Source organism: Amblyomma mixtum, chromosome 6, assembly GCF_055824585.1.
Source record: "Amblyomma mixtum isolate Tamu chromosome 6, ASM5582458v1, whole genome shotgun sequence".
Lineage (NCBI taxonomy): Eukaryota > Metazoa > Arthropoda > Arachnida > Ixodida > Ixodidae > Amblyomma > Amblyomma mixtum.
In genome coordinates, this window is record NC_143017.1 from 159,852,619 (window position 1) to 159,875,501 (window position 22,883).

Consider the following 22,883-nt stretch of genomic DNA (forward strand, 5'->3'; position numbering starts at 1 on the left):
TCTGCAACATCAGCGCATATGCTCAGCAGCACCATCTGTATGTGCCCCTTCATCACTTCTGCGGCGGTGCCTTCTATTTACACCGCTGCGTCGCTACCCATTATTGTCCCCTCCCCTTCATGTGCCTTCTTTTCTGATTTTTAGAGTGCTAGCTGCCATAGTTTCGTGATGTCCACGTCTGCACCAGTGCTTCCGCGATCGTGCGACCACCATCACAGGATCGAAACAGGAGAGGTGGAGCAGGGAAGGAGAAGACAAATGTTATTATAATGTTTATATGGTACCTGAGAAGTTGCCCTTTAACTCAGGGTGGGCTCATAATCGGTCGCCTATAACCATGTAATACAACAAGTCCATGGACAATGTGGGCACCTGGGCAAAATTTTCTCTATTTTAAAGAAAGCCCTAATGACCTGTGGTTGCTCCCTTTCATTCAGCATGCACAAAATGTAAATAATGTATGTAAAGCTTTTCCTTTTTCTGGAAGTTCATTTCGCCGCTTCTTCAGGCACGACATCAAGACACAAACACTTATGACCATGCACACTTCGACCCTAAACCAGCTAACTTTCTGACCGGACAGTCATGCCCCCCCCCCTTGCCAAAATGGCTCATGAGACCGCCTAGAAACACCAGTAAACTGAAGCACACACGCATGTCTACAGTGCCTGTGTATGCTGCCCAGGCCACCTGTGTTTACATCACACCCATAGACACTATTCATAGATCTGTGCACAGGACCATCAACTTCTAAGGTGAACACATATGCACCATATACGGGATTCTTTCAAACTAATCACTGGGCACAGGCAGTACAAGCAGCTGCCATGGTTTTCACGCTAAATATCACTCTCTTGAGAGACCCGGCAGATTTATAATTCAATGCCGTCATGCGCTCCTCAATTGTCCACCTTAGAAGTTGGCGACCCTGCATATATGCACTCATTTCTCAGCATATTGCATGCATAACATTGCATATATTTTGTATTATTGCCTCTACGAAATTGCACTTCTGTAGGCATTTTTTTTATCATGGTGCATGTTAAAACATGAAGCAAAACCTGTAGCAGTGCCTGTCACGACACTGCCCTGACAGGGACACAAGAGCGTCAAGCGTGATTAGAATGGTTGCAGCAAAGCACCACAACAGACATCATTCCTAGCCATTCCCTACCGCCATTGAGAAAATACGGGCATGTTGTCACTGAACTAGTTGTGGCAGGTGTAGGGTTTGATGTCTAGTAGCATCAGCTGCCCACACAATTTACAATAGGTACCAGCTTTCCCCTAGTTTGGTGTCCAGGTTTTCTGGGGTGAAATACTTGAAAAAAATGTACCTCTGACCCCAACTGAGCAGACAAAATACTTCAGCAATGGCACTCTTTAGCAAAATTGCCCTTTAACGATAAAAATCCATCATCCTCATCATCAACTGGCTGTCCCTTCTTTTCGCTCTGAATGAAGAACGAGTTGCCCATGATCACCCATCTGCTACGCAGCATCCTGTTTCGTACCTGACTGTGGAATCCTGGTAGCCACCGGAGCGGAGCCACTGCTTGATGCAGCTAGTTGGTGTGCATCTGCTTGAGCAATGTCCAACTGTCCTGGAGCCACCATCACATGCTGCTGCTGGAGCTGCAGAGGCTTGACTGCCACCGGTGGCTTGGCTCCACTTTTCTTCTTTCCATAGATGTACTCGTGCAGGGATGGTGCTGGTGCAGAGTGAGCAAAACCACAGCAATGGCCGGCCAGCTTCTTGCTGCCCACAGAAGCAACAGCTTGCTGCTGCTGGCAACATGTCTGCAGTGATGCCACTTCACCGGGGTTCCCTGTTGCTCCTCGGCTGTGGACTGGCTGTAATGCTAACGTACTGGGCGGCTCTGAGCGAGTTTGCTGCAACGGAGTAGGTGCGTCAGCTGCACTTGGCACAGTGTCCATTGGGTAGTCTGCAGACTGCACTTCCATCCTTGAATGACGATCTGGCCCTTCACCCACTGCGCTAGGCTGGCCTGAGAGCGACCTCTGTGGGATGCTCGAAGGCCTAGCAGCACTGCTGGTAGATGTTGAGTCTTTTCTGGAGGGCCTGGAAAGGCTGGCCTTGACAGGAATTCCACTGCCCTTGCTCATGCCACCAACAGTGAAACTTGATTGGCTGTGGTTTGAACTTGTGCAGGCTTCATTGTGGTCTGCCTCGGCTGCCTCCTGAGCACGAAATCATACAGTCATAAATGTGACATGTGGAAAAGTTGAGCAAGAAATAATAAGCCCTGCAGGCACAATCCAGATAAGGTGACTGCCATGTCTCTTGTAAGACAAGCCAAATGCAGTCACTACATCTTCCGTGCTTCACGCAAAAAAAAAAAAAAAAGAAAGCATGTCATAAGTAGCAAATCACTATATTTAAAGGCTCACAGAGGGTCAACATGAAAGCTACTCATGTTAGAAGGAAAACTCTCCTTGGGCATGTGAAAAGCTTCTGCCATTGGAAAGAGTTTGCATCACCTCAAAGATGACAGGGAATCTACTAAATCAATTGATACCACAACCAATGTAGAAAGGTATCGTCCACAAGTACTGATTCTTTTCTCTGCTAAAGATCATACATCCCTGCTGCACCTATCAACTACATAGGATACTTCAGTGCCACTTCACATTCTAAGTTTAAAGTAAACTACATCAACTAGACAAAATTTTCTGGCAAAGCACTGTAGCAGACCCAAGAAGTTTCATAATCTTGCAAGATGGCAAGCTATGACAAATTCTGAGTGACTTTGCTTTCATAAATGTCCTTGTTTAAACCACCAACCTTAAAAAGCAAGCCCCGATTTTTATGCCGAGTAAAATGTTTTCCTTTCTTCTTATATAATCAAGAATGGAAAGCTCTTTGATAGAGAAGTTCATGTGAAGTTTCCATACAAGAGTTGCAACAGAGGTTACAAAAGCTTTGCCAGCGGAAAACCTTCGAAGTTTTAAGTCAGTAGTGTGTGCGTGTGTGTGTGTGCGTGCGTGTGTGTGTGCGTGTGTGCATGCATGTCAGTACGTATGAATATAAAAGCTTCATTAAAACAAAAACACCATGCCAGTGCTTAGCAAAACAGCTGTAATGAGGCAGCTACTTCTTACCCCGTAACTATATTAACTATGCAAAGTGGCAAGAACCCCTAGAAAAGCATCACTAAAGTTTAGCCACAGATGACAGAAAAACATATGCTATCATCGCACTTGGAATTGACAACTACTCACACTTTGCGCATGTGACTACAAAAGTTTTTGGAACATGAATGTCATAAAAAAACTAATCTTCTTGGCAGCTAATGCATACTCCTTGAAATAAAATATTTGGGGAACACTTAAGCTCAGCCTCAAGGGTACGACGTGATAGCATTAATGGGTCCCTTTAGTGCCTGGGGTCCTCTTTGCATGCCACTTCGCGGACATACACATTGTTCTTTTTGCTTTTCTAATTATTTTGGTTTTATTTTATGATTTCTCTTTTTTTTTTACCACAAAACATACAACGCTGCCCATTAACCAAGTCGAATGAATGTTTCCCAGAGATCGAGGGGTAGTGCACCTGGCTCTTGAATGACCCAAGCAGCAGCGGTTCAAGTCTCTGCTTGACCATTTTTCCTTTCAGCACAAATGGCTTCTTTTCTTCACAGGCACAAGTAACGGTGGTGGAGTAATGTCACGACCCTGCCAACCAAAGAGGAATTAGGTGTCACTGTGTGATCGTTGTGGGGTGCTTGAATTATTTACGCAGGGCCATGCGGTTTTCAACCAATCCGGATTTCCTCGATGCAGCACTGAGGGTCACTACAACATTTCCTTTTCCACTGAATGGGACACTTAATGCTATCGTGTTCCAATGTGCGGCCTCAAATGAAGTGTCTGACTGCCTAGCTTCTACTTCAATCCCAAGATATGTTCCCAAACCATGAAAAAATTCAGCTTCCTTATGGCACAATCATTCCTCTGAAAACTTTTTGTGGTGATGCGTACATATTAATATTGTTTCCCTACTTTTTCTCACTAACTTTACACTCACGTTTTCATCCCCTTGAGGAGGAGGTGACAAAATGTCCTCATCAGACAGGCACTCATCTTCTTCCTTGTCTTCAGCCTCCAGTTCCTCCTGCTTAGGTGCAGATGAAACAACCACATCTGATATGTCTTCCAAGCTTCCAAGGTCAGTTAAGATCACCATGTCATTGGCACACTGGACGTGCAGGCCTCTCAGGGATGTCTGCGGGCTCTGTGACCTTTCAAAGATCCTTTGGATCTCCCGCACCTCTCGATGACTCCTTTCAAGAGGCTTCACGCCATACACGTGCCTCTGATTAGTGAGGTCTGAGCAATCTTTGGAGGCATCTATCTCCAAGTCGTCATCTTCCTCCTCTTCCTCAATTTCGTCTTCATCATCTTCTTCCAGACTGTCATCAAGCCTTTTCCCTGCTTGTCCATTAGAATCCAGCCATGGTTGGTGCTCCCGCACACCATTTTGATGACTTTGCCCAGCTGCCTGGTTCGGGGGCTCTTCCATATCATTTCCATTCAGTGCCTCAGCGTCTTCTTCCTCTAAACTATGGTGGGGAAAGTAGGGATTCACGAGCGCCAAATTCAGGTTGCCGAAATCTCCACCTCGCCCGTACCGCTCCAAAAGCTGCCTTCCTCGGCGCCGTTGCCTGGAGAAGACAGACTGTGGAGGTCTCAGGTGCGTTGGCTCCGACTGAGTGCTGCCAATGCTGTCACGGCTGTCTGACCGGGGTACATCCCTGTCACCTCCAATGCTGTGGTACATTCTACCCGGGAGGTATGTGTGGAACCGCTCCAGCACATCTGGCTGATGAAAGCCAAAGCCAAACCGTGGCTCCCCTGTAGGACTCGCACGGGGGCTGTCGATGTTGTCACACGTCTCAGACAGGCTGGCATCGAGTTCGGTCTCCAATGCTTTCCGCTTCCGCACAGCTAGTGATGGCAGGCTGTCATTGTCATTATCATCCCTATTGTTGTTACAGCCATCGCAGTCGGCCAGCTTCAGCTCTGCAGCGGCTGTGAGCAGGTTCTTCAACGCCGCCGAGCTTCCCATGGCAATCATCTTGTGCTTGGAGTGGACAAGGTTCCTCAGCATGGACACGGCACCCATTTCCCACAGGGTGCGCTGGTCTTGGGCACAATGGGCAGACAGGTTCCACAGTGTGCCGCATGCATTGCTCACGACAGTCAGGCTGGGTGACTTGAGCTGCTTGAGAAGGATCTGCAGGCAGCTGTGTGCTCGTAGCGTCTGCCGGTGCTGCTCCTGCAGTGCAACGTAGCTGGACACGTTCCTAAGTATGCCACCACCATTCTCAACAACGGCCAGCGTCTTGGATGGACTGCGGTAGGTCAATGTGCCAACAAGAAAAGCCAGTGCCCCTTCCACATTGCAAATGTCCACCTGTAATCAACAGGAAAAGGAAAAAAAATTAGCATCGAGAGGCACACAGATAGTCTAATACATTTCTTCCCATTTCTCTCGTGATGTATTTTCAAATAAAGAAGCCAACATTTGTTGCAACCAAGCAAAGTATAGGGGATAATGGCGATGTTCATTGAAGTAGTAAATTATTATTGTCATCATTTCCAGATGGAAGATAATTTAACACTAAGAAGTAAAAGAAAAGATGCCATCGGTGAGATCTGAACCCATGACCTCCACGTGTCACTCTCTAACAACCGAGCTAATGCAGTGGCTGTCCAAACTTCTGTTTTTGTGTGTACTCTGGGCTGCATGTGCCTAATCTTGAGAGAGACCATCAGCGCCACACCCAACAATAGTAGTGCACATACGGAAGTCCCTCGTGCACCATTATGGTTGGTGGGATGTAGAACAGATGTGTAGGAGGGTAGGCATGCGTCACACACATTCTAGCACAATCTTTCACCCATCCATGTAAGGCGTATGTCTGGCATGAGAGACACAGCGAGGAAGAGGGCCACCTAATTAGTCATACAGCTGTCGCTATAGTTGTGGACTTATTTTAGTTCAAATTACTAGCAGTCAATAGGAAATCTTTTTGGTGGGCTAGTTGGTTGATGACAGTGGAATATGTGTGCACTTGCTTGACAAAGACAGAACGAGGTGACAAAAAAAGATCAGGGCACAACTTCCAACTGTAATGATGACACATCCAGCCAGTCGACAGTCTCTGCCATAACCACCGAGAAAAAAAAGGGGGCTAAGCTTTCCATATTCAACATCTTGTGCACTGGCCACACCCTTTCGAGGTGAAAAGCATTTCAAGATTTTTCCCCAGGCAATGCACCAGCATGCTGTCAGCAGTGTTGTCCCCTGACCTTGTTGGCAGTGCAGTGTGCAGAGAGGTTCCAGAGTGCCGAGAGGATGCTCTTGAGTGTGGCCTCCTTGCGGGCCTCCATCGAGGCTGCCATCAGCAGAGGCACAGCACCCACCTCTCTGAGCGTCTCACGGCTGGAGGAGTCTGCCCGCCACGACAAATTGCGCAGGACACTGGCTGTCACCTGTCGCACAAACATCACAGAGAGAAGTCATAGGTAAGCACATGATTGCAGGGACCAGGTAAGCTCAAAGATGTTGCAGTGGCAACCAAAGAAAGGACTGCTGCGGTATTTCATGCAAAACACTGGACAAGAAAACACCACAACTGATAAACAGCCACGATTCCATCGGGGAACATGCATATACAATGCTCAGGGCATCATTAATTTTGCAATGACTAAGCAGCAATTAAAAAGTTCTCCACCCCACGCAAAGCAATGGTGATTATAACGATAATCAACCATTAACTCTCCAAAAGTGGCTGCACATGATAATAATGGTCAAAGGTGTACAACAGTGAAAGCTCCTGGTGACAATTCTTGGTAACAAGCCAACTCTCACTACATGGTCTCCTTTAAACGAGGTGTGAAGAGAAAAGGCAGAGGCAGGTAAAATCTTACATCTTTTTTTACTTTTGTATTGCATAATAAAAAAAATGAAATTTTTATTATAAGAAATAAGGACAGCAAAGTAAAAGTATTTATTTCTGGCAGCTAATTCATGCAAGGAAAGAGAACCTGGTCAGAAGAACAGAAATGCAACAGAGTGACAATGATGACTGTGCCCAGTGAAATGGTCTAGGATGTTTCAGATCACAATGAATCACAATAAGATTATTCAGACAAGGCAGCCTTTCATGTTCTACATTCACCCATGTGAGCAGTCAGTGTAATTAATGTGTCAGCATGAAAGCTCACATTCTATGCCCATAAGAAAAGGTTTGCACATCAATGAGAAGGGTAAATAATTTAAGCAATCAAGCATAGGTCAATTTAATGCTACACTGCATTACTCGCTGCTTTATTGTGGTGAAAAATCACCACTTACCACACATACTAGTCTAATGTGTATAGAGGAATCCCCCAAGGCGCAATGAATTTGACAAAAGGAAGCAATTACTCATTGGCATCCACTCAAGCGTAGCAATACGGCTACAGAGGAAAGCTGCACAGCTATCACAAAAACTTCACAGTTGAAAAATTCGCCCCAGTCTGGGGCAGTCGCTTAACCAGCTACACCAACCATGCAGGACAGCTACAGGAGGTGGCCGGGTGCAGGCCAAATAGGTCCACCTCCGCTCTGAGTTGTTGATTGTTGCGGCCCTGCCCTGGGACTTGCTAGCTGTCCTAGTTAGCTTAATAGGTAGAGCAAATGCCTTGATTATGCAGTGGCCATGGGTTCGGCCCCCAGACAGAGACATTTTTTGCAACTACGAAGTTTCCATGAAAGCATTTGGGTGGATGCTAATGAATAGCTACACCCTTACACATACCCATGTCCATTACTGCATGAACATGTTTTTATCGATGCATCAACACTCCATTTGTACACACAGGTGCCTGACAAGCCCCTCTGCACTTTTCAGTTCAACATGCAAGGAAACACTTAGGCAGCATTTAGTAACCAGACCTATTTTCCCATGGAAAAGTACAACAAGCCTTATTATTAGATTATGACAAAACTATTCAGCAAATACCAATAAATACAGCTCGTGTATATGCTTGGAGCATGATAGTTGTTTGCGAATTAACAGCAGGTAATGACATGCTTCTTTTTATGCTGCACTGGACAATACAGAGGACGCACCTGTCGCAGGTCTTCACTTGGAGAGTGCAGTTGTGAAACCAGAGCACGCATGAAGCCCTTCATGGAGCAAAGCAGGGCCTTGTTTGTGCCATCGCCGAACGTAAGGTTGGTGAGCGCCATGCCTGCATACCGCCGCAATGTCACACAGCTTGCCTCGGCCGTGTTTCCATGGCTTGTCTGGTCCGCCTGGATGAGTTCTGCTATCGCCTGCAGGCCACCTGAAAGCGTCAATGCAGCAAAGTCCACTCACGGTTGGATTTCGGCACTTTTGTCACTATATTAAGCACAAGCAAATAAGGCTGATCAAACAACAAAGTCTGCGACAGTTATTCTTTAAACTCTGTCACCCGGAAAAAGCTTTACTTCATCTCATAAGTAGTTTGCAGCACTGTGGAATGTAGAGCTCTCTCATCCAGTCAGGGCCAAGGAAGACAAGAAATAAACATAGTCCTTCAAATATTTCAGTAGTGTTGTGACTATTTTAAGCATGAAATGCTTTTAGCCCCCGTTGTCGGCAGTGTGGTGACGTCACGCCGAGACCGAGAGCCATCATCCGGGCACTGCTATCCACTCATCCGGGCACTGAATTCCAGTCATCCGGGCTCTGAAATGAGAACATCCGGGAACCATACGAGACTTAACGAGATTTAACGAGACTCTCTAAGCCCTCCTACGCGACCGGCATGCAAGCGCCGGTTAGTCTCCAAAGGAGTCACAAAAAATAACTGCTGCCAGTGCTTTCTCAATGTTTATCAAGATATCAGTCGCTGTGCGTTTGATAATGCACGGATTTATAATTTCCGATTTCTAATAACGCGTGAAAAAAGCACATAAATGCCACGATACACTTCGTTGTCATACGTGATCTCTTAGGGGCTTCGCACATCCGCTGAACGGTGGTGGCGTTGGGTACAGTTCGGGTGTCCACCGAGATGACATTAGGCCCATAAACATTTCATGCTTACTCTACTCTCCGTTACTTACGGGAGAGGCAGAGATTTTTTAAAACAATTATTGATGCAATCAAAAAGGTAGTTCGGGATGTGTTGTGAATGTACAGCGAGCATTTCATCCACTGGTTAAATTAGCAGGAAAAGTCCACAAGAAGAAAGCACTGCAGAGACTTGCTGGGAAGTGGTTTCGCCGAGATTCGTAAACATGGCATCCACTGAGTCAACTGAGTCTCCTGCGCACAGCAGTTGGACACTGGTGCTCTTTCCTCCCCAGGGATGGAGCCACCAGTCACAGGGTGAGAGGCACGGAGGAACATGTTTTGCAGAGCATGCCACTCTGATTGGCTCAGATTGCTGCAGCCTTCAGAGTGCTGGAAACAACTTGTGAGATGGAGTGTAATTGTGAATCTTTTGTGAAGCTAGTTGTGAATGCAATCTGTGAAGCTTTCAATAAAAAGGAAACAGCAAATAACTAATAGCTACAATTGCTTCCTCTTGTGGCATGACAAGGAACACTATTCAGTCTTCAGGAAACATCAGCAATACAGAGCAGAGATTAAGCTAACAATCAGGCACATCACCTGACACCAGCCTCATTTGAAGAAATGTTGGCATTATGAATGATGGAATAATGATAAGAGATTTGCTACTATGTTTATAATGACAAAGCACTCAATAAATTTGAGTACTGAGACAAACCACAGAAGCACTGCACTGTCAAGAAACTGAACTGCACAGGTTGCAAGAGAGAACAGAAAGACAGCAAATTCTCCAGCTGTTCATCTACTGTTTCGCACGCAAATACAGGCAGCTTGCATAAGTACTAGATCACATCTTTGCGACTTCCTGTCTTTAATATTTCAGAACATAAATGTTGACATATTTCAATTGGTGAATTTTTCTTTTTATCATCTAATTTGAGGATTTACCATGTGGCATAAACTGGGACGACTATCTTGAACACTAAGCCAATATCACACGGTGAGGAAGCACCCTTTGTAGGCTGTCTTGCTGTGCTCCGGGTAACGTATAGCGCTTCTAAGTTTCAGAAGTGAGTAACCAAAATTACCTATTACAGACATATGTACTAGCTGTGAGCTAAATTATTATCGCTAACCATTGCAAAAAAAATGACTGTTCAGTTTGCAGCCTTGAATTTAGATGAACAGTCTAGCATTGCACCAGGTATGCAATGATACATAAAAATTTGTGGATGCTTGCAGCAAGAGGCTCACCAAGCTGACACATGGCGTGTCTGTGTTCTTCATCAAATGACAGCTTCATGAGTGCCGCAATAGCCGATCCTGGATGCTGGTCACCAGCCTCTGAAAGAACAGAAAAGCAAAGCCCGTCACCATTTCCACAGAATCCATTCGTGATCTTCCTAAAACTACCGATCAGTAGAGTTTTTGCTCTGAGCTTTTTTACGAGTACCATCTTTGTAAGCTGTGCTTCAGGGTATGCAGTGGAAGGCAACCAATATGCTCTATGCAAATGACTGACACTCACTACGTCATGTTTGGTTTGACTGCAAGATAGGTATTCTTTGCACATATCAGGCACCTCTATAAAGCCACGTCAAGAAATGTTGGATGTTAATTCTATTGAATTTTTTAAAATTTTATAACATTTTATTAAATGAGAGTTGGCTGGTAAGTTATTCTGAAAACTTAAAGAAGCCTGCTCCCCTAGAGATGAAGCATCTACTGCAGCAGTCAATAAAAGTGAAATCCCAGCCACTTACAGAATGCTATGTGAGCCGTGGACAGGCTTTTTTTACATCTGGATGAAATGTCACATTTATAATTACAGGGCTTAACTCTTGTCTTCCTTCTTTGCCTCTGCCTCTTGACTTTCTGCTTTCATATGTTCTATAACTGCAAAGTAGGCACTTTACAAAAAAGCTTTATGAAATGACTCCCATGGAAGACTGCACCAGTAACAGTCACTGCTTCTGCCAGCAAGCAATGATCCTTGTTACCTAAACTGTACATGACCACCAAGTGTCACAAACTTTGGAGGTCAACTCACTGTTCCCCTCATTTCAAGTGAATGCCCAAGCCTCAAACCTGCATGCCTCAAACTTGAGAGAAGCGAACATTTCTCAGGAAATTTTATTTACAGCATGCTTACACACCTTTGTGTCTTTTTAAAGACAATCTAAGCTTAATTTAACAATATTTTTTAGGATTTTTCATATCTACACTATTTAAACCATATTATACATTTCAGCTTGGACCCTAAAGCTTTTCTCACAGATGAATATCTAAAGCTGAGCCATCAAACATGCATGCATGGTACCTACAAGCCTTGCCTAAGCTCGGATAGCATGCTGAGGGACTCGGACTATGAGTCATTATCTTTTATTACTACCATATTCCATACTAGTCACAAATGCAAAACGTTTTCAAATGCTATTTAAGTAACTGGCTATCGACTAATTTACAGAAGTTTGCGAAATCTTTACACCTATGGAGCACTTTGTAAGAATTCGAATCATACGCGTAGATAACATCAAACCATAGAATGTTCCTCTTTTTGATAATGACTGCAACATGGCCCTAGTAGTCTCAGTGTTCAAGTCAGTGTTCAAGACCAAACTGATTTCAGCATTTATTCATTGATTTCAGCTTTGGAGTCTTCACACCCCAAATATTGGCTTGCCAATTGTACCATCAACTATCAATAATCTGTTTACAGCAAAAGAAAACACTATTAACAATGCATCATGAGCACAGCTGCACATGTGACACAATTATCTCATTGGAATGTTTTCAAAGTTGCTGCCAGGACGTACCTCTGTTAATTTTCTATACGCTGAGCTTGGCGCATGATAGCCTTAGTTGCTTGTGCGCCATTAAACCCAACACAACACAACACGTACCTCTGTTGAATATTTTTGGAACAATGCATCAGTTTTGCCAGAGCTCATTCAGGTATTTTGTTTCTACTAATACACAACAGCTCCAGTTACATTTTCTGTCCCACAAGTTGCATCCTACAGGTGTATTCACACTGTGATTCATGAAGGACGGACAGCCAGCTGTAATTTTCCACCAAGGAAAGGATCGATAGTGCTGATGTTATCACTATACACAACTTTACACTATACAAAAACTTTTTTTGGCAATGGAACAGAAGCTACGGAGCTGAAACACACCCCTCTTCCTATGCACTGAAATGTAGTTCCTGCTTGTAGTTGTTAGTTTTCTCTTTAAACATTGTATACTGTAGAGTGTAAACATTGTATTTTGTAAGGTGTATTTCCAACTCAAATTCCAACTTTCAACGTTAAAACGACAAGGAAAGAGCAGTTTTCTTCATTAAAATGGTTCTGCTATGCACATGTTGTTACAAGATGCTTCCATAGATAGCACCAGCTACACCAGCGATAGAGTGAAGGTACTGTGAAAAGAGAAATGCTCCAGGTGGCCAGGCGCACTGTCGTATGGCCGAACTATTTTGCACAGTTACAGACATTCCGCCTGTGCATCGTTTCTTTAATTGCCAAGAAAATCCATCACCAAATATGGCAACCGCAGTCCGATGGTCACTTCTCAGAATGATCTTGTCTGGAACAAAGCCTGCTGGTTTTGACTGTTGCCGGCAAAACGAAATCAAATGTAGAACAAGCTTCACATCATTACCAAGGCAGTGCTGAATGGTTTAGCAGTTGTGAATCAGGGTCCGAAGGCATTTACAACCAATATGACATTTGCGAAATCACTTTTCAAACAAAAGGGCTTTCGACCAAAACCACAGCATCTGCAATTCGCCAGTGTGAATGTGCCTTAAGCATGCATGCAGGGTCTCTCACCATTTTGGTTTGGTTCAGCAATGCATGCCTCAATGTCATGCAGGTAGTCGCAAAAGTCCCGGATCTGCTCCAAGAGCCGCAACACCCGGGCCTCACGGCGGCTCTGGCGATCGTCGGGGTGAGCGTGCACCACGTTGTGCAGAGCCTGGCTGGCTCGCAGTCGGAGCTCGCGGACGACTCGCCTCTGCTCGGCCTGGCTCTCCTCAGATTCTTCCTCACTCTGCTGGCTGCTGCCATGCAGGAGCTGAATCAGCAGTGGCAGGCAGCCTGGACCATGAAGAGTGTGAAGCTGGCATACAACTATGGCCTCCATCGTATCAATACTTCCCGTAATCTGCTGCGAGTGCCTAAAAGTTGTGATATGTACTCCAGCAAAAGGCATCAGAGTGTGAAATCCCTGGAAAAGATATGGTTGCTACTAGTAAGAAAACCATGCCCACGAACATTGTTAAAACCTGTAAATTGAAAGTTAGCAATGATTGCTCAGCTCCAGCGTCAGAAAAGTAGGCCACTGAAAGATGAATGCAAATATAAATATAGCATAGCCAAACATTTAAGTTATAAATAGCAAATAAATTTCGGCTTTAATGCACCAGCTGATAAAGCCTGCCTTGTCATAGAGGCTTATAACTATTTGTGAGTTACTTAACTGGAAAAAAACCTCCCACGTCTCACACAGAAACATTGTCTTTAATCTCATATAGCACGAAAAGCTATAAGTAGACAGTACATGGCTGCTGAAAAAGACAATGAATTTGAATAGGTCATTTAATACTATCATAAATGCTGGTTCTCTCTCCCAGCATCATGTTCCTAATGCAATGCAAGGGCTCCCAATTATGAGGGGGCATTTTTTGCACAAGCTACCTTTGTTCAGGCAGTTTTGTAACACATCTCAAAACTTCATTTTCTGTTATAAAACTCCAAGCTGTAGCACAAATGAGATGCATACAATTTATGAGAACACATAAAATATAAAAATGCATTTTAAAACAGATTTACTGCAACAAAAATAGTTAAAATGTGATGACACAACGTTCTTGAAATTCTGGAAAATCTTATCCTAAACTTTATTCGATGCAACGCTAATAAACTCTACAAAAAACTAGATGAACTTTTCTTCCCTTATTTTATTGTGACTTTAGTAAAAAAAGGCTGTTATACTCATCTAGAAGTTTTCTGGCCAATTTTTTAAGAAACTACCCAGTTTTTGCTATGCCATGCAACAGAACAGCAGCAAAAGAAGTCAAAGCACTGCACACAATGCCGCACAGAGACCACATATAATCACACTGCCTGAACACACACTCCAATACCATTTAAGATTTACCACACCACACAACACACACAGTAGGCCCATGAGAACTGAAGAATCGATTATTAAGTCCAGAAAACAAACTTTGAAGAGACTTTACATAAACCAAGTCCAGCACTGTGCGATTGTTTGTGGCTGTTCTCATGTCAGCACTATACAGCATTCTCTCTGCCTGCTTGTCATTGTGCCTCAGTTAAGGCTGGTACGCTCACTCTACTTCTCTTGGCACCTAGCTGCCCTTCTCATTTGTCATTTATTGCGTGTGTCGATTTGCCGCTTTCTTTTGATCCACTCACCACACCCACTAAAGATGGTTAGCTTCAGCTTGCTCTCACTAGTGGGTGGCTTTTCCACCCAGCACTCTGTCACGCCGCTCTCTTCATGATAAGCTGGCTGACCGCTTGTGAAGAACAGTAGTGCACACATTCATTTGACTGCTTTACAAGTGCTTTGTAGCAAAGAGGAGCAACTGCCCCTTCTCATAGTCTACCTATAAGCTTATAGTAAAACCAGACTTACAGTAACTGGAGGTGTAACTTGTCTAAAACTAATGTGCAGCATTCACCAATCAAGAGTCATTATATGATAATGTCCCACACAGTACCATGTCACTGATCCCTGATCAAACACTGACAGCTGCTACAAGCCAAGCTCCATGAAACAGTATGACAAGTTTTCGTCAACTTCAAATGACACTTACCCGACTGCCTCATGGCTAGACAACTCTCCTGGGAACCTGACATGGTGAGCAGAGTCCGACTCAGGTCTTCCTTGTCATGTGTTCCCAACATAGACAGCAGGGAGTACACCATCTCCACCTAATAATAAATTTTTGACACATCAGACAAAAGGCTTGTTGTGAACATTATAGGTACCAGTCCCACGCCAAGGTATGCCTCCAGGAACAAAATGATAAGGTCAAAAACTAACAGCCAGATCACAGCCCCCTAAAAAAGACTGGAAGTTAAACTTCCCACTGCTTTAATATGAACTTAACAGCAAAAGAAATCTCGCACTTCCTGACGAGTAGCAGCAGCCTGAAGCATAACTGAAACATTCTGTAGCTGTACCGATAAAAACCTAGCACTTCTGTTCACAAAAACTTGCACAGCTAGGGATAGGCTAAAAAAAGCTTTCTAACATATGCACCATGCTTCGTTCTCAATGACAATGCTTTACTGATAAAATACAGTTAACTGCAGTGAATGGGTGGAAAAACGTAAATGAAAACACCCAAGACACTAGACTCCCCAGAGCCTTGAAACAAGCATTGAAATCACTCTCCATGCTGTCGCGTCATGAGTAGGGGTCACAAGTGTACTACGTCTAACAGGGGATCCATCAAACCTTACTGCAAGACACTCGCATATATGTAGGGGCTCTACTGGCGATCTTTTGACCTTCAATGGTAGCTGGTATGCTGCCATCAGTTCAGTGGTCCAAGGTGGCCTTAAGGAAAGAGAAATCAGAGCACAGCTGTAACTATGCACTTGCTGTCTGCCTGGGGACTCCCCACTGTCCTTCACTCCAAGTGCCCTTTATTGTATTTATGGACTATAGTCCGAACCCAATGTATAGTCTGCATGGGCAAATTTCAGCTTAAAATAAGTTTCCTGATTGTCTGGAAGTAGTACAGAATTGGTACTGGTCTTACAGTCCAGACTTCAAGTGCCAGTCTTCCTGCTCACTTCCACCCACTGCTGTGTGCTTGTCGAACACTTAGACGATTTCTTTTCACAAATCGGGTGAACCACGACAAACCACCTTTGAATCCTTGTATAACTTCTTGAGAAGCCTTAGTACAAGCAACCTGTCTTATTGTCACAATCGATACCATATTCCCCGCTGTCAGCTTTCATTCAATTTTTACCAAGCAACGATCCTCCACCTCCATGCTTTCTTCCGTGCAGGCATTTCCCTCAGATGTTTCAGGGAAGCAGCCCAAATCCATACACGTTTTTCATCGACGTCGACTTCTTTCATCGCTGCTCGCTTTGACTTTAGTGCTTGAGCATACTTGACCACACTGAGCTTGAATGTGTTGGTAAAGGCTGTTCGTCTTTTTGAGCCATCACAACCGTTCTTCAAAAAGGACTGCGCCACCCATTCTGTTATTCATCGAAGTTTTGAGCATGTGCTTGTTCACAAACCTAAGCACTAAAATGCAGCCGCTGTGAGCAGCATTCAATACCTGCATATTGAAAATTGCTGCATATCTCGCTATGTGATTCAGCAAGATAAAATGTCGCAGGCAAAGTTGGGACACATTTTGTTATTTGTTAACTTTGGCAGTAACGCAGTCTTTTTGGCTCTGACAAAAATCTTAAAAATTGAATGACGCATCAAAATAACAGCCCACACACATAGATGGTCCGCACCATGTGAAATTTCAGTTTTTAAACATGTAAAGCCCATGGTCTATAGTCCGGAAAATACGGTATAAACCTATGAAAACTGGTTTTTAGGAAAGGAAAGGCACAGTAACTGTCTCATTTTTTGGTGGACAGCTGGACTGGACCATGGCAGAAGGAATAAAGGAGGGAGTCAAAAAATAAAGCGGAACAGAGGACCTGGAGTGGAAGGCTCTGGATTAGTTTTGATCACCTGGGGTTCCTTAACATGCTCTGACATCACACAGCACGTGGGCACCTTGTGCATTGCTTCACTGAAATGCAACCGCCGCAGCTGGGATTTGATCTGTGCCACCATGGTGGCTCAGTAGTTATGGCACTTGGCTGCTGGCCCGAAAGACGCACATTCGGTCCTGGCTGCAGCAGTCAAATTTCAATGGAGACAAAATTTTAGAGGCCCGCATACTGCGCGATGTCAGTGCATGTGAAAGAGCCCAAGGTGGTCGAAATTTCTGGAGCCCTTCACAACAGCGTCCCTCATAGCCTGAGTTATTTTGAGACGTTAAACTCTCCAAAAACTAAAGCTGGAATTTGATCCCGTCTCTTCAGGTTCAGTAGCTGAACTGAGCCACTGCAACACGCTTTCTATACCTGTGTTTTACACACCAACTGCACGGCAGAGCAGAAAGGGACAAATGACTGTTACGGTTCCCCAGTTGGATTGTGGTGCAGGCTCTCACATTTCATTTTCATTACAAGAGTGCAGATGGCGCTACCTCATTACAATGCAGTGCATCATGGAGAAAGGATGAAGTGGCAATGCCCCTCAAAGGAGGCCCTCCAGCCAATGTCACTGATCAATGGTCATGATGTCGCAGCTAATCCGATTAATCCGTGATTAATTCCATAACACCTGACAGTACCGTGCAATTCCAAATTTGCAAGGGGTCAACCATGATGTCATGACAATTAGTTGGCACCACTGGCTGGAGGGCCTCCTTTGAGTTTGTTGCTTTGTTCTTGGCTTATATCCCACTGTAAGCCTATCCAGAGTAGGAAGAGGTTTAGGCAAAGCCCTAAAAGGATACGACAGCACAAATACCTTTGAGCTCAGGTGACGAGAGTGTGGCCTACGGCCACCATAATAACTGGCACTCATCCCAGCCCCCAGGGCTGGACCTCCCATGTAGTCCTCATCGCAAAAGCCATGAGAGCTGTCAGCTGCTCCAGTGACGCCAACACTGGTTGGCAGGCTCCGCCACAGAACTAAAAAAGAAAAAAAAATGCAAAGCATAAAGAAATGAATATTGTGTTAGAGTAGTGCATTACACCAAAAATCGGGCGGGCAATGATGCACTAACCGAACAGTGAGAAAGACTAGGGAGAGTGGAGAGACAATCGCCACGTGGAATTCGCCTATTTTATGACTGAATTTCCTCTGCCATGCAGGTTCAGTTTCGGTTTCAGTAGCCAAACAGTGGCTATGACCTGAATTTGGGATTTCAGGTCACATGAGGCATTTTTTAAAACTGCGATAAAATCGCTGCTTGCTCATTTTAATGCGATAGCGTTAAAGGCCTCATTCACCAGAAAATCCGGTGTTGGCAATGTGAGCGAAAAATCTGGGCATGACTCTGGCAGGTGGTCCCCATAGAGCAACCTAGGAGGCAGGTTGGCCACCTAGGTCCCGTGAGCTTGCAATGTCATGACAACCTGCCCAACGGATAGTGGGCTAACTTCCCACCGTGGCAGGTGACAGTTAAATTACTGATTGGTCACTCGGTCACTTAACCGCTGCACCACTACGCAAAGAGGGGAATGAGGACTCCTAGAAATCTAAGAATGTAAAGTAGAAAATGACCTTCTGCATATATGGGAATTTACCCATTACACTCAATGAAGCAGCAGTTATATCGTGTATGTTTTGAGCCTCTCGTGAGCTGAAACGTCCTAGACGCCATTCAGCTGCTGAAACCGAAAGGGCATGACAGAAGAAATTCAATTATGAATAATTTACTTGGAATAGGCAAATTGCACTCAGCGATTAATGTTTACTGTTTTATGCACCATTTGAAATAAAAATTAAATGAATGGTCGATTATATGATCTGATGCGACAGATTTGCATTGGCGGTATTCGTTGTATATTTCACTTTCACAGTGACCACCTTTCCACTGCGTAGGTAGGTGGGTGGCTGGAGGAGGCTTTAGTATTTCGTCATCACTGTTTCGTTCTGCGGCTGAGTGAGCTGTGGGGAGCGGGGGTGTACGGAAGCTTGATTTTTTCATCACTTTTTCATTCCAGTGCGTTGAATTCTGGTGGGTGAAGGTGAACGAGGGCAGGCGGGTGGTGGTTAGAGGCTTATAGGTGGGAGCCGCATATTTACCAGTGAATACCAGAGGGTGCTTCCGAGTTGTGCAGAGGCCACACACATGCATGCACGAACACATGCACACATGCATGCACAGACAGACAGATAACAGAGAGCATAGATTTTGAAAGAAAAGAGGCCTATACTGCTAATGCAGTAGAACAGTAGAACATGCAGCCAAAAGTTTGGTGCATGCACACTTGAAATGAGTGGTGAGGCAATGCTTGTCCTGTGTCCTTCCACTTTTTCTATGCTCTAACACCCCTCAGTTACAGCGTATAAGACAACGTTCATCAGAACAACTGCCCCTTATTTTCTCTCTATTTTCTAGGGGTCAGGAAGGGTAGAGTTGCCACCAGCTAGTGATGACACATTGCAGAATTGCACAGTACAGCAGTGGAGATGTGTTTCAACACACCAATTAAACGTCCTTGTGGGGAACAAAGACTTTATCTGAAGTCTGTGCAAGAACCTTCACCTTGCTGCTTATAATCATAATGAAGCAGCATTTCACACAAAGCAAAGTGTGAAGCAATGGCTGCAAGTGCCTTCTCACATAATAATAGACAAAGGTTGAATAAAAGTAGAAAGTACACTTGGGCAAGCACATTAGCAAACGACAACCAGCCAAATTCTGCCGAGGTGTTTAACATGCTCAAAGCAGTATGAAGTGAAACACAAGCATCATGAACAAAAAAGAAAAGCATCAACTACTCTTCAAACAGGTGCTACAGATTAAGCAATTTGCTTATTGTTAAGGCAATGCAGCAAGAAAAGATGACTTGCCAACCCATACTTAAACACTGACATTCAATTTTAGAAATTCTTCCTTTACTGGGAGTTTCCAGATTAAATTAACAGTTAAAATTGGGCCTAGAGGAAAACGAAAATCTTCATGAGTTTTTGGCGAATTTTAAGAATTAGCAGGAAAATAAGGAAAATTTTTTCGGCTAAAGGTAGAGACCATGGCCAAGGCAAGGCAGGAACCTGGCTTCACATGCAGCTTCAAATGCAAAGAAACTGATGCAATCAATGCCAGTGGAGAAAGCCTTTCTTTACAGCTACCTTCAAGCTTTAATTCTCAGGGTATATTGGTTGCTGCCATTGCTAGTGTGCAAAAGTTTCATGAGCCTCCACTGCCATTTTAAGAGTGTGAAAAAGGTTTCAAGATAAGGCTGATACGGCGATCAGCACTGAGCCCCATGATGACGTCACTGCGCCGATAGCGTGGACACACTATTGTTCCTTTGATGTACGATAAATTACTGCCAGTGAACACCACCGGTGACCGTACGGTCATTTAGGTTTTCTGCAGGACATTGATAGAATAAAAAGAATGTGGTTCCATCTCTAATCTTTTTCTTGTTCTGTCCTATTGACAGTGTCTTTATGCCTGTCTTTTCACTATGCACAAATACAGTGCTGCTTCCAGTGACGCATTTCTTAAGGCATGCTGCAATAGTAATGCTGTGCTCGTCACCTTATTCACGTTATTGGCCCAGCACACTTGTTGGGCGTCACCCAACAAGTGTGCTGGAACATGTGTATGGAACATGTGCATGGAACATGAATTCTTAGAGGGGACAACATGTAACAGAAAGAAATAAATATGGTTCACAACTTGGTGGCTGGAGGGAAGTGGCTAAAAAGAGGCAGAAATTTACCTTGGTCATCTGCCCAATCTTCTTGGCAAAAAGGACCCGCCATGTGTTCCTCTGCAGACAAGCCCATGCCATTTCTCAGGGAGATTCCTACCCCTGATGGACTCTGGGGTAATGACTGAAATTTCAAAAAGAAGGGCACAGGACAAAGCTTTAAAGGGGTGGAGACACCAAATTTGTGGTTGACGTGTTCTTTGTTTCAAATGTTTCTTATTACTACAGGAAGCATGATACACACTTGAAGATTCATATATTCACAGTGAATAATTTAATATTTCATTTTCAGGTAAACGATTTTCGGTTTCGGTTTCTGAACGCCGAGTTGGACAGTGACGTCACTATCTAGGATGCTCAACTACTTTGCCTGGTCACGTGAGCCCACAAAGTTGTGACGCACCTACCGCTGTGACCAGCACATGAAAACAAACAATGGCATGGCTAGTCACAACAGCTCAGATTTTGACGAATCTGATTCCAATGAGCACATCGACTTTTTTTTTTTGATCGCACAATCGCACGCTAATATCACCTTCGTGGGTTCACGTGAGGATGCGAAGTACTTTGCAAAATGCCAGTAAGCATGGCTAGTTCGGCAATTTGTTGACAAAAACTAACCGAGCGGGTGGCGGTTCGCAGCAAATGCGGCTCGCTGGTGCGTCAACTGCGCTCACGTGGCTCGTCACTCGTGCCTCATGGCTGGGGCTGTGCGCCGCTCATTGTACATCACTGTATTTTGGTATGACATCACTAAAACGTTGATTACTCAACCAGCATAGAGACATCAGCATTTATCGCGCTAGTGATGGGTCTAGATTGTGAGAGTGAGCATTTAGGTAATCTTTGGAGCCAAATTAAAATATTTTTTAAACGTTCGTTGTGTCCAACACCTGGCTGTGAGTGCCCTTGCATACAGAGGAATTCCATAGCGGGCTTTTTATAGCCTCAAAATTTGGTGTCTCTACCCGTTTAATTAAACAGCCCATAAAATGCATATCTCTTTAAACACCGGTTTCTAGAAAAGGGAACTTTCCAGATGACATGCAGTGCCAACAGTGAAAAAAGAAACACGAATGAACACATCTCAATCAAGCAAACTAGAGCACTAGCAAACTAGCAAACTCTAGCAAACTAGAGCACAATTGGCTTATGCACATGAATAATCCAAGGTGTAAACAGGTGTAAATGTCAAGCAGCCTGTCTTTATGCTGTGTTCAGCAGTAGCTCTAACACAGGCATCACCAGCAAGGTTCTTCAAAACTCAGTGACTAGTTGAAGCCACTGCAAAATCATATTTGTAATATTTTCCCGCAAGAACAAAGTTTGTAAAACTCCTCCAGTACCTATTTTATCTGCTGGGAAGTTGTTTCCTCCTGTGTGGACATAATTTGCTATCACTTTTTTTGGGAAAAAAATACTGAGTAACCTGCTCATGGTTCAGCTGTTGAGGCAGAATGGGTACAGCTACTTTGTGGTAAGATTGTAGTATAAAAGTTAATTGCCTTGTCCACAAAGGCACGGCATCAGTAAATAAGAAGTTTCCAAGACCAAACAGTCCAACAAAAATACATGTGCAACCTATTTCTCTGTACAGTTACCAGTACCACTGCATTTATTTTCATTACCTAAAAGGCCCTTACCAAAGCATATCACATAAGGAATGGGATACAGAAAAACACAAGCCATAATGAATACAAAATAATTTTAAACACACTCTACATCTCCATGAACATTAAATATATACTGATGCCGCATTCGAGCACTCAGTACATTATGAATCGGCAGTCATTCCCATGAGGGCTCCTTAGATGATGATAATATGTTCCAAGCAACTTATTTCATCAACACCTACAGCCCTCAATAGTGGCATATCCGAACCACTGGCATGCCCTACACAATGCAATAGCCACAACAGCAGCAAGGAAGCAACATTGCACTTTTTCGTTTTAGGTCACCCTGCACAAAGAGCAATGAATTGGTCATAGGGCAACTCTGTGACGACTCATGCATAAGTTGGCATACTGGCTGGACAGTGTTTTTCAACTAAAAGAAAGCATATGTGCAATGATAAATTAGATTTCACTCACGTGCCCGTGGAGAAAATGTGAAGAGTCTGCCATGTTTAATCTTGTAGTAAAGGGCCCGGTACCGAAGCAGTCCACACTTCTATTGTCATGCCTGAAGTTGCTCGTGTGATGTAGAGACATGTCTTCACTTGGACTGATGGACACATAGTTACTGCACACCTGCACAAGACATGGTGCATCACAATTTG

The 22,883-nt window shown here is 44.2% G+C and overlaps 1 protein-coding gene across 4 annotated transcripts in view; it reads right to left on the minus strand.

Moving 5' to 3' along the window:
• The window catches only part of LOC149340978 (uncharacterized), a 135,996-nt gene that overhangs the window by 10,385 nt on the left and 102,728 nt on the right, over window positions 1-22,883 (minus strand). For all 4 annotated transcript variants that reach the window (XM_089549921.1, XM_089549922.1, XM_089549924.1 and 1 more), the window contains 10 exons: window positions 22,696-22,854; window positions 20,615-20,729; window positions 17,682-17,845; window positions 14,929-15,046; window positions 12,914-13,180; window positions 10,332-10,421; window positions 8,144-8,361; window positions 6,337-6,519; window positions 4,049-5,437; window positions 1,515-2,202 (listed from right to left, as the gene is read on the minus strand). In XM_089549921.1, the coding sequence (XP_089406047.1) occupies window positions 1,515-2,202; window positions 4,049-5,437; window positions 6,337-6,519; window positions 8,144-8,361; window positions 10,332-10,421; window positions 12,914-13,180; window positions 14,929-15,046; window positions 17,682-17,845; window positions 20,615-20,729; window positions 22,696-22,854 (3,391 nt within the window). The remainder of the gene's footprint in view (window positions 1-1,514; window positions 2,203-4,048; window positions 5,438-6,336; window positions 6,520-8,143; window positions 8,362-10,331; window positions 10,422-12,913; window positions 13,181-14,928; window positions 15,047-17,681; window positions 17,846-20,614; window positions 20,730-22,695; window positions 22,855-22,883) is intronic.